This window comes from Dermacentor albipictus, chromosome 8, assembly GCF_038994185.2.
Source record: "Dermacentor albipictus isolate Rhodes 1998 colony chromosome 8, USDA_Dalb.pri_finalv2, whole genome shotgun sequence".
Taxonomy (NCBI): domain Eukaryota; kingdom Metazoa; phylum Arthropoda; class Arachnida; order Ixodida; family Ixodidae; genus Dermacentor; species Dermacentor albipictus.
Genome location: NC_091828.1, coordinates 62911020 through 62923302, shown reverse-complemented (window position 1 = coordinate 62923302; position 12283 = coordinate 62911020). Strand labels below are relative to the sequence as shown.

Genomic DNA, 12283 nt, shown 5'->3' with positions numbered 1-12283 from the left:
GGCGTGGTAAGCGCAGTAGCTGCGTTCTCGCATACTTGACTCCATACATAGATGAATTTCTGTCACTACACAAACTTCTCCACGTTTAGCTGGGCCGACATGTCAGCGGACAAGCCTACGAAGCGATATTTTGCCAGGAAGGTGACATGTGCTGACACGTTTCCGCCTAAGGACCAAACGGTAGAAGTTCACACAATTACTGAAGGGGACTTTTGCGCTAGCGTCATCTGTAGCAACAAACGGAGTGACTTAGCTAGCATGCGAATCATAACATGGATTTACCTAAACTACGTGCTTCTTTCAAACGGCTTCGTGACTTTGTAATTGATCATTTCGTCAAATTACTGTGCTAGAACTAATTAAATTAACTCCATTGAAGTAGTTTGATGGCAAAATTAGAATACAGGAGGCCTAGTACAAAAACTGGATATTGAGACCATCACGCCCCGGGCTTGACTTTCCAGGTCAGATAGGAACCTAGGGCGCTATAACGTGAAACTATTCTAAACTTCGCTATTCCAATTCTGCAGTCAATCCTGCACGATTGGTAAAAAATATTTTCGGGCCACCTCCCAATCGTGTGTCTGTAACTGGAGGCCACGGAAACCGCAATAGCTCCCCGTCTCATATGACGTGCCACACTTATTATGCTTGAGTAGACCAAGCTAAAAAATACTTATTTCTAATAAGGCGTCTTTTTGCCATCAACCCTCTGCCACTGGTCAAAGCCTTTCGGGCTGCGCCCACATGAGTTGTCTGTAACGCGACGTGAAAGAAAACAGCTATAACGAACCGCATTAATGTGACGTATACGCGTAAAAGATCCATTAACATAGCGAAGAAGACTGATTTTCTTCTTGAATAGTCGGAGACTGCCCCATTCAGCATGAATAGAAGATGGCTGCCTTCCGATCGCTCAGGCACTGGCTACTCGCACCTGCCGGATAGCACAGATTTATTCTCGTAGCATGAAACTTTTCGTGTGGCATTATAACGCTATGGAGCCCTTTTGTCAGGCAAAGGACATCGCCATGTCAACTTTGGTTTGCTGAAGATCCGTTTAAGCGGCATTCCTAGCCTCCCGTTGCAATCCGCCGCGATTTGCTACCTGCCATCGCAAGCGCAGTAAGCGGAAGTGGACCAATCGAAGACGCAGGCACCACCCTCCTCATGCGGTCATTATTTTCACTCCGCTGACTTGGTCTTATAGAAACCCTCGCCACCTGTGCGCACTGCTCACCTCCTGTCAGCAACATAGACAAGAAAAACAACTCAACGCAAGCAATGATATGCGTTTTGAAAGGAAACAAAATTGACCTCCTATAAACGAGAAGAGCGTTTGATTGGACTGTTCAAACAACGCTGCGGGTCACAGCTCGCTTCTCGCGTCGGCGGTTACGTAAATTGGACGTCAAGAGATTTAAATGAAAAGATTGAAGTAGTTTTGCGTTATAGAGCCCCAGAATAGGTATTTGTGATCACGCTCGTTTTACGTGTTATATAATGGAACACTGAAATCCAATTCTCATCGGAATAAAATGTCTTATGCGCATGACATATTTCCCAGCCATATCCAAGATGTATTGATACACAGACCCACTTCTAGGATCACAGTGTCTATATTCCAAAAGACAACGCAAAGGTGCATGCAGCCCGAGTAAACAAAAATATCTTCAACCGATCTGTTGAAGATAAAGTTCAAGCGGAGAAAAAGACGAATGCCATGATGATTTATTAGTAAGTCCATCTTTAATTTTCTCTGTAGTGCATCTCGAAATAATGGCATTATCATAAACAATGACAACATATTCAGTAGTTCCAGCTTTACTGTATAGATATCATCTGCTTCCCCATGCCTCATAAGTTCCTGTTTCTTTAGCGTTTCATAACAAATGTGCCGTTGTGAAGCTTGAATAACAACGGGGTGACGTTTGTTAGTATCCTGTTAGTGTTGTTACGGAGATTTCGAGAGCATAGAAGATTATATTTACAATATATATACAAGATGAGTCTGAGGAGTTAGGATTGCTGACCACCAACAACCCGCAGCAGCCAGCGTCTCACGATCTTCTTCCTGTCGTCGTTCATCCTTCCGTAACAGGAACCCCGGGTGGGGAAACGCCGCCTCGGCGCATGGTAGGCGTAGAACTGCGAGCGAAGTATGGCTTCAGCCGCGAAATGGGCACGACGTCAAGAGGCGGTGGACTTGAGAATGGATCAAACTGTAACAGCGCGATCTCATAATTGGCATCGTTAACTTCACGTATGACTCCAAGACAACGGCGTCATTCAAGTAAACGAGACAGGTTGACCACTTCAATCATGCTAAAACCGTGCCCATCACGCGCTGGAACGTTGCAGGCGCCAAGCACAGTCCAAATGGCATAACCTTGAACTCGTAGAGGCCGTCTGGGGTAATGAAGGCGGTCTTTTCGCGACCTCTTTTGTCGACTTCTATTTGTCAATAGCCAGACTTCAGGTCCTTCGAAGAGAAGTATTTATGGTTGCAGAGCCAATCCAATGCGTCGTCTATCCGCGGGACGGGGTATACGTCCTTCTTCGTGATCTTGTTCAGACGACGATAATTGACGCAGAAACGTAGGGTTCCGCCCTTTTTTTTCACCAAGACTACAGGAGATGCCCACGGGCTTTTTGGCGGCTGGATGATGTCGTCGCGCAGCATTTCGTTGTCTTGGCGCCTTATAGCTTCACGTTCTCGCGTAGAAACTCCATAAGGGCTCTGGCAGAGTGGTCGAGCACACTCTTCGTTTATTATGCGATGCTTTGCGAATGGTGCTTGTAGAATCCTTGATCACGTCGAAAACCACTCCTTGTGTCGTCGAAGTAGACTTCTGAGCTGTTTTTGCTTAATCGTGGGGAGACTTGGATTTATGTCGAAGTCTGGTTCCGGAGCTTCGGTCGTCGGGGTAGATGCGCCAGAATCCGACAGGACAAACGCATTGCTGGTTTCCAGAAATTCCTCGATGTATGCGATCGTCGTGCCCTTGTTGATGTGCTTGAACTCCTGGCTGAAGCTTGTCTCCATCGCTTTCGTGCTTCCTCCGTGGAGTCGAGTGATCCCTCTTGCGGTGCAAATTTCGCGGTCGAGCCGTACACGTTGGTAACCTTCGATGACGCCTTCTACGTCAGTGGGTGTTTCGGTGCCGACCGAAATAACAATGCTGTAGCGATGCGGGATGCTCACGTGATCTTCGAGCACACTCAAGACTACGAGGGCTTTCGGGCGGTATCGCTTGATCTCCGACAGCGTTATTCACTTCGACTTCAGGTAGATGATTGCGCGGTATTGGTTTAGAAGTCTATGCCGGGAATGACGTTTCGTGGACACTGTTGGAGGATAAGGAAGGTGGCTGGGTGTGTTCGGTCATGAATGGTAATTCTTACTGTGCACATTCCAGTCGGCGTTATGAGGTATCCTCCAGCGGTCCGAATTGAAGGGCCTTCCCATTCAGTCTTAACTTTCTTCAACTGGGCGGCGATGGGTCCACTCACCCGCCGTGGTTGCTCAGTGGCTATGGTGTTGGGCTGCTGAGCATGGAGGTCGCGGGATTGAATACCGGCCACGGCGGCGGCATTTCGATGGGGGCGAAATGCGAAAACATCCATGTGCTTAGGTTTAGGTGCATGATAAACAACCCCGGTTGCTCGAAATTTCCGGAGGCTTCCCCTACGGCGTGCGTCGTAATCAGAAATTGGTTTTGATATGTAAACCACCATAATATTTTAAAAAATGGGTCCACTCATGACGGAGTAATCGGCTCGTGTTTCCACTAAGGCGGTGACTGCGTGGCCGTCGAGAAGCACGTCGAGGCCGGAGGTTCTTTGTCTTGCGTTACAGTTGGACCTTAGCGTCGTGTCACGGCTGCGTCGCGTTGACCTATGGCTAGTACGTGGCGTCGTCAGGTCGTCTTTTGTTGGCGTATTCTTTGCTTCCAGACTACGTTGGCATGGCAGCGTCTCGTTGACGTGCCGTCCAGGCAGGATTTTCGGCGTATTCATCGGCGGGGGAGGTTGTTCATCAGTTGTACGAACAGCAACCGCACCTCCATCGGTTGCTGCTTTAAGTTTTCCGGATATGGGCTCGCAGATCGGCCCCGTGCTGGTCCATTGTATGGGCGGTGCTGCGGCGACAGGTAGCGGCCTGCTGACGGCGAACTGCTGGGGCTCCACTGAGGAGCGACGAGGTAGTCGGTGATGTCACGAGGGCGTTCACCTTCATGAGGGCGCGGTGCCTTGACGGCGAACTCTCACAATCCCCGGTCGCGGTATGGGCATCGCCGGTACACATGGCCGGCTTCGCCGCATTGGTAGCAGAGCGGGCGGTGGACGGGGGCTCGCCAAATGTCCGTCTTCCTCGCGTAGCTGCGCCGGGCGACGGGTGGGCGTGCTGGCGGCGGCGGTGGTGGACGACTGAATTGCGGATTTACAGGGCCCTGGCGCTGTCGCGGAGGGGGACCTTGACGGCGGGTGACGGCGGCGTAAGTCATCGCTTCTGGCTGAGGTTGTGGTGATTGTCGTTGCACTTCAGGGACTCCAAGCAAATGCTGAACCTCTTCTTTGACAATTTCAGTGATTCAATCCACTTGGGACTGCAACCTTGGGTAGAACTTCTGCAGCTCCTCCCGTACAACCATTCTGATAGTCTCGCGTAGATCATCGGTGGCCAGTGATTGAACTTTTGTGTAGTTTGTAGAGTTCATGCGGAAGTCGAGTTGCCGGTTTCGCATGTCGAGTGTCTTGCTGGTTGCTTCGCGAAGAAACTCGTCGACGGTCTTCGGTGGGCTTCGTACCATTCCGGCAAAAAGTTCCTCTTCACACCACTGATCAGTAGGCGAGCTTTCTTCTCCTCGGGCAATTCAGGGTCAGCGTGGTGGAATTACCGGCTCATTTCCTCCGTGAAGATCGGGGTTGTCTCATTAGGTAGCTGCACCCGGGATTCTAATAGCGCTTGGGCTCGTTCTCAGCGTACGACGCTTGTGAACGTCAACAGGAAATCGCTTCGGAAGAGGTCCCAGGTTGTTAAGGTGGCTTCTCGGTTGTCGAACCACATCCAGCCAGCGTCTTCTAATGCGAAGAACACACATCGCACTTTGTTGTCGCTGTCCCAGCTGTTAAATGTAGCGAATCTCTCATAAGTCTCAAGCCAGATTTCCGGGTCCTCGAACGTTTAATCGCGGAACATCCGAGGCTCCTTGGGCTGCTGCAGCACGATCGGGGACGCTGCGGCTGCCATTGGGTTGGACTTGGTGGCAATCTTCCTGCGCGTCTCAGGCAAACGTCCGTGCTCCGGGGGCAGCCCTTGCAGCCTGCGGCCACCGCGCTGGTTCTTGTTGACGTTGGGTGATGCCTTCCGCGTTCGGGCTGAGGTCATGGCTTTGTGGGGCGTCCGGTACATGAACGCAAAGCACCTCGACCAGATGTCACGAGGTAGTGACGGCAAAGAAAGCAGCCAAAAGGGAAAGACGGAACTAGCGTTTTATTGGGCGAACTTGTGCTCTCAAACACTGACTACACTCAAAGAACGGCGACAGCACTGAACACAGTCGGTAATCGTCGAAAATCTTATAAGCGCGTAAAGCGCGTCGGCTTTTATGGATCAGTCATCGAATGTTCCAGAATAATCACTAGGACCCGCATGATTTCTACAAAGTTCTACGCTATTCGTGTCGCGCATACATGCGATCAGATTACGCAAGATTCGGTGATAACGGACAGTGGATAGAAGCATCCATAACATTCTAGAAACTTCCGATACATGTAGACGCGTCCTGCGCTGAGGGATAACATTTCGCGGATGGTAAAAGCGCTCACCCGTAAAAGAGAAACGAGTTTACGCGTCAATATGAGATTCAGTCAATGGAGTCAGCAGAAACGCATTCCCTTTCTGCGTCGATTCAGGCATTCAGCTGCGCTAAGAATGTAATCTGTAGAAATCAGACGCCTTGGTATTGCGTTGTAAGGGGTAGCGCCATCTCCTTGCCACCTCGCAAAGTAACGCGGCAAGCGTTCCGTAGTTTCGCTGTCTTAGATGTAGAAATTGCTCAGACTCATATGCGAATGTATTTTCTAATTACATTTGATACCAGGAACCCAGCCGTACGTCGATGTAGGTGACCTCCGCAGCCACGCGCAAATCATTGCAGAGCTCCTACTAACAGCTTCGCTGTAAGTGAAGGCCAACGTATACTCACAGCGTATCGATGGAAATTCCAAACTGTGTCTTGATGCCTGAGGCAGCTAATGCTTGGAACCTCCGCCAGCTCCTACTGGGCGATCTTTGTTGCACGAACTGGTCTGTGCATCCGTCGTAAAGGGAGTCGAGGAAGATGAAGTCGCACAGGCCGTCGGGTGGGAGTTCCACTGCGTACTTTCCATGACAGCCGACGGTACATATCATAGAGTACGCCTGTGGTGGCCTGTACACAATGGCTATGAGGAAGATGATGGAACATCGAATGACTTGAGGCATCCACTTGAGCGTCTATTTAATTTCTTTCACGTCTAACGTTGCAAACATCTAGAGAAACAATGCTTCCTTTGCTACAAACGTGTGCTGTTGTTCTTGCATTGGCGAGAACTTTTAAAGAACCCCTCACCAGATTTGGGCCATGCAGAAGCGCGGAATGTAGGTTACGAGATGGCCGTCGTGTTTTAAGAAGTATGAATTGGATGCACGGGAGGAAAACAGCTGAAAGTTCAAAGAGAAGCCCACGCGCCATTCCTTACAAGCGAGGGTTGCTTCAAGAGAGCCAGGGTTACACGCAGAATCGCAAGTATAAAAGGCGCAGTGTCTGCCACTACACTCAACATAGCACGTGACCCTTGTAAGCCATCCATGCAGAACGCGTCGTAATACCACTGGGAGTGTGCTTCCCAGAAAAGGAAAGATAGGAAGACAAACAAAAGCAGAAGGTAGGGCTCTGGACATATACTTGACGCCATCTTTTTTTCTACGGTATATGATGGTGAAGAATGTATTGTGAGATGCAGAGGCAGAATGAGAGATCGTCTGCGTTGGCATTGACGCTCACTTCTGGCACCATGGCAATGCGACATTTGAATTTCTTTTGTCCTCTGCAATAATGAATGCCTCTCAGAAATTCTTAGCGTAAAACACTTCTCAAACGGCATCTTGTGGCTTGCAGTGAATAACGAAAATTTTCAATGGGGCCTGATGAGGGGTACTGTAGTTGCTTTATACGTATTGATCGAACAAGGAATATCGCTGTAACCAACGCTTCGACAAGGAGACCTGTTTTACCCAAAGCAACAATCGCTTTTGGCATTCCTTGTTCATACATTGGCTAGAGAAATATCTATTGTGACACCACTTCTGATTTTGTAAATTTTTAAGCTGCAATGAAAGAGGGATCAGCGCCATTCATAATGCAAGGCGCGTAAATGCGAGAACGAAATCGAAAAAAAAAAATGGCAGATCTTAGGCCCAGTGGGATCTTCCGACCATGTTAGCACCAAGATTTAGGTGGGTGGTTCATGACCTACATGACACGAACTTTACGACATTTTGGTCAGGACCCACAATTTGTGTTCGCCATGCCCTCTTGTAATATTATGCCAATTTTGGCACATACCGAGTTAACGAAACGACCATGAGAGCTCCAAGATGTAGGTGCCTTGATTGATTGATTGATAGATAGATAGATAGATAGATAGATAGATAGATAGATAGATAGATAGATAGATAGATAGATAGATAGATAGATAGATAGATAGATAGATAGATAGATAGATAGATAGATAGATAGATAGATAGATAGATAGATAGATAGATAGATAGATAGATAGATAGATAGATAGATAGATAGATAGATAGATAGATAGATAGATAGATAGATAGATAGATAGATAGATACTATCAAATTGGAAACGTTCACAAGGTGATGCTTCGCGTTTATAAGTAGGGAGAGCACACATAGGCAGCAGTATTTCAGTAGTAGCTTACGTTGCTCCACAAATGTTAGCGGAAAACGGACCCTTCGTTTTCGCCACGATGCGCAAAGTAAGATGAGTCTTTTTGAATGCCTGTTTAGATTTCCGTATTTTGTACGTATTTCAGGTATGCACGAGCAGACCGTGTGTGGAATAATTCATTCGGAGCGAACACCCGTTCGTGTACGTCTTCATGTCCATCGATTTTAGACTAATCTGCAAACAGTACCATTTCTTGAACGCTATCAACCTTGCAATATTATTTCAAGTTTTTGTAGCACCAAATGACCCACGCGTTCTCTACACGGCATGTCACAGCAGTATTTTCTTCCGCTTTACGATCCGTTTTACGGCACTTTGCGTTGCACTTTGTGTCGCGTGAAAGGAGTGAGCACTAAGCGCTCCCGTAGCATCTATAGCTTTATGCAATGTCCGTGTACTCACGTGGGAGCGTGGTGACTGTAGGGAGAATAGCCACTGGTGTTGACACCTGCGAAAATGCATTTAGATTTTAGATACGAAAAACGTTACATGCATGCAAGTGAACAATGAGCAAACATCGCCGTATTCGCTTTGCTGATCCTTCGAAAAAAACTTTAAAACTACAAAAATAAACATAAATGCTTTATTCAACGAAGCCGGTATTTTAAAAGTGGTTCGCGTTGTTGACTGGTTTTAATAAATTACGAAACGGTGGTTATTTTCCTAGATGTCATGCACATGCCGTCGTGGACGCAATTTTTCAGGGCTGCCTGCGGTTCGTGCGGACATACCAGAGGCAAGCTATATTTAGAAGCTGGGGTGTGAACAATCGTTGGAATAGTTGTGTGTATGGGATTGTGCTCCTCATCAGATAAATGTATCGACAATAGCAGCAGTGACCACATCCGTAGTAGACACGGTAGGATTTTAGATACCAGGGCGATCACTTTCTCCTTGTTTGATCAGGAAGATGGTGTCAAAAAAGAACACGAGATGCTGCCGCCTACAATTTGTGAGGGGCTATACTATTCTTGAAGCTCTTCATTATGGTAGAAACTATCACTTTCTTGATAATTTCATGACTTACGTAGAAAAATTTTAAGTACACGGTAAAGGGAACTCAATGTTGTATCCATATCAGCATAGCGCTTCCCAATGGTAAATGGTAAAAACTGAAAACTATTACAAGCCAAACATTCACAGGAATACATTAATTTCAACTTTCAACTAGACACACCATCATTTAAAGGCATAGATATATACGTTTAACAATATGGTGAAAAATATGCCCAGAAAAAATCAATGCGGAAGACGAGGAGGGAGACGAGGAGACGAGGAGGGAGGAGGCAGTTTAGCCTACACTACTGCTTTACACAAGCAGTTAGTTCATTAGCATTGTAAGATAACATGTCTAAAGAGACCTTCCATTTTGTAAGTAGCCGTAGGGGAGGGGGAGTACTTGGGTGTTTGGAATTTCAATATAACCAATAAGGATGCCGACATTGAAAAGTCATCATTCGTTTGCGAAATACAGTGTGCGGTTTCGAAGCTAAAGACCGACATAACTCTGCTTAGCTGGGTGTTAAATCATGCGAAAACGTCTACTTAGCAAGTCACGTGGCATAACGGAGTCATTTTGTGGTTGACTGCACCGTTTGCTTTATGATGGCGATTAAGGTAATTGCGGACAGGATTTTTTTGGCAGTCTTGCTGCCGAGGCATTCGAAATGCAAGTAGCTGGGTAGAGTATAGATATCTCATTATGCTCACGGCCATCACGAATACACTAATCATACAAATGCGAATAGGAAGCGTATATATGGAAATATTTCCTGCAACCACGTAAGCGTACCCTCTAACGAATACGCACTACCGCGTATTCGAAACTCCTGCAAACTACACACGTGGAGCTTTAACACACGCTATTCGACACACAATTTCTTCTCACCGAGAAATCCTTGATGTAAGGTATGATAGCAAGATGATAGCAACGACAGACGTACGATAGCAAGACTGTTCGCAAGCTGTTCAGTAAACCATGGATACTTTGTTCCTGACGTTATTGGCAGTGCTGGTCTTTTGCTGTAATGAATCTACTGCCACAATGCTCGCGCTCACTTTTGCGAAAAATGGAAGTTCAAGGTGGCCACGACGACTGTTGCACGCTATCATACCGATGGACGGCACAGACAATATCGCAAGTCACTAAGTCTATCCGATGCCGCTTAAGTACGGCGAACTTCCATGAAGTGGCATATTCCGAATGTCATGAAAGATAGTCTGTGCGGAAAACGTTATCTCTATCTATATATAAACGAAATAGTTCATAGGCCTTCGTTTACATTGTCTTGAGTCGAATGTCCCAGAAAGTACAAAATGTGAATAGCATCGCGGAAGAACCCTATACCGCAGTATTATCGCGGATCAATGAAGATGCTATTGAACGTATGTGTAAGCCTAATTGTAGTGTCAGTTCTCGCGTTTGGCCTATATTCAAATACTTGCCTCTCAAACCGCAGACGTGTGTCTGGTGGTGATGAGCTAACATTTTCTTTAATTTTAGGAACCCGCGCGAAGCTTGAGAATCGCTTTCCTAATGGACGTACTGGTGAAGCTGTCCGGATGGTTCTTGCGCTCGTACCAGAGCCACGTCGGGTACTTCGGCTTACAGGGCGGCTCGGTGTTGTATATATAACGAGAGTCACACCACTGTTGCCGTCGCCGGTGTTAGGAGCGTGTTCATCAGCAGCTATGTAAGAAAAATTGAAAAACAATATGTATACACAAGAGTACTTAACCGTCTTGGTGATATGTTTTTCGTATACGTAGGACCACGTTCCCACATGAAGCCGTTTCTCGCTATGCGCATATGTGGGACGTATTCCAGAATGCCTAGTAAAAATATTACTAGAAGCTAAGTTGCTCCTCAGAAATAAAGATCGAAAATATAATCTCTTCATTTTCATTATTGCTGGCAGAAAAAAGAAGTAAGGAGCTTCAACAGCCTTCACAATAACTTCAGACGTGTTACCATCACTGACGTATGAATGCGTTCAATTAAATTAACACTGCATTACTAATCACTTTATAACAGGCTGACACATTCGGCAGGACCATTCCGCCTGTTATGCTCAGCAGCAACGACAGGAATCCCAGATTGAGCTGCACCAGTGTTGACTAAGCTCGCAGCTGGGCTTATACGCCCAAGCGCGAGATAAATGTTCATATGGGCGGAATGCACTAGAAACAAATTGGAAAAGTGATGAAATGAATACTTTCACTCTTACTGGCGTGGTGTGGAACATGATACATTTTTCACATGGTTGAGGTTGCTCATGTCCTATCTTCACCGCTACAAGTACCCTCTGAAGACTGTGTTTGTCCTAGGGAACGCATAAATTTAATTTTTAATAACGGGGTTTACGTGCCAAATACACTTTCTGATTATGAGGTACGCCACATTTGGGGACTCCAGAAATTTTCACGAACCGTTGTTCTTTCACGTGCACCGAAATCTATGTACACGGGTGCTTACGCATTTTGCTCCCATAGAAATGCGGCTGCCGTGGTCGGGATTCAGTCCCGCGACCGATCCCGCGAATTTCGGCAAATAGCGAGTTAACGAAACGAACATGAGAGCACCAAGGCGCCGGTGGCTAGCTAGAGAGAGAGATAACGTAAAATTGGCAAATGGTCGCAAAGGAATGCTTCGCCTGTAAATGTAGCGAGACCACGAACAGCCAGCAGTGTTTGAGTAGTAGCTTATGTTGCTCCGCAGAAGTTAGAGGAAAACGGATTCTTCGTTTTTGCTACGATATGCTATATAAGCTGTGTCTTTATGAATGTCTTTTGAATTCAGTATTACGTACATATTTTTTTTCGAATTTATAGCACCGTGAGTTTAAGGTACGCGCTAATAGACAGTGTGTGGAATAATTCATTTGGATGGAACAACCGTTCATTTATGTCTTGATGTCCATCCGTTTTAGACTGACCTTCAAACACCCCCATTTCTTGAACGCTATCAAAGCAGCTCCCTCGTACTATTATTTGAACCTTGTGTAGCACCCGATGCAGCATGCGTCCTGTACACGGCATGTGGCAGCAGTATTTTCTTCCTCTTTACCATGCGTTTTGTGACACTTTGCCTCGCACTTTGCGTCGTGTGTAAGGAGCGAGCTCTAAGCGCTCTCATAGCGTTTATAGCAACATGCACTGTCCGTACTCACGCGGGAGTGGGGCTACTGAAGGAGGAATACCCGCCGGAGTTGAGACCTGTGAAAACACATTAATATTTCAGATACGAACAGCTCTAAATACACGCAAGTGC

At 46.7% G+C, this 12283-nt stretch overlaps 1 protein-coding gene across 3 annotated transcripts in view; it reads right to left on the bottom strand.

Annotated features, from left to right (window-relative positions):
* Nucleotides 1-12283, bottom strand: part of LOC135921779 (uncharacterized) — a 186836-nt gene that overhangs the window by 25274 nt on the left and 149279 nt on the right. For all 3 annotated transcript variants that reach the window (XM_065456089.2, XM_070523483.1, XM_070523484.1), the window contains 4 exons: nt 12183-12228; nt 10560-10702; nt 8416-8461; nt 6213-6450 (listed from right to left, as the gene is read on the bottom strand). In XM_065456089.2, the coding sequence (XP_065312161.1) occupies nt 6213-6450; nt 8416-8461; nt 10560-10702; nt 12183-12228 (473 nt within the window). The remainder of the gene's footprint in view (nt 1-6212; nt 6451-8415; nt 8462-10559; nt 10703-12182; nt 12229-12283) is intronic.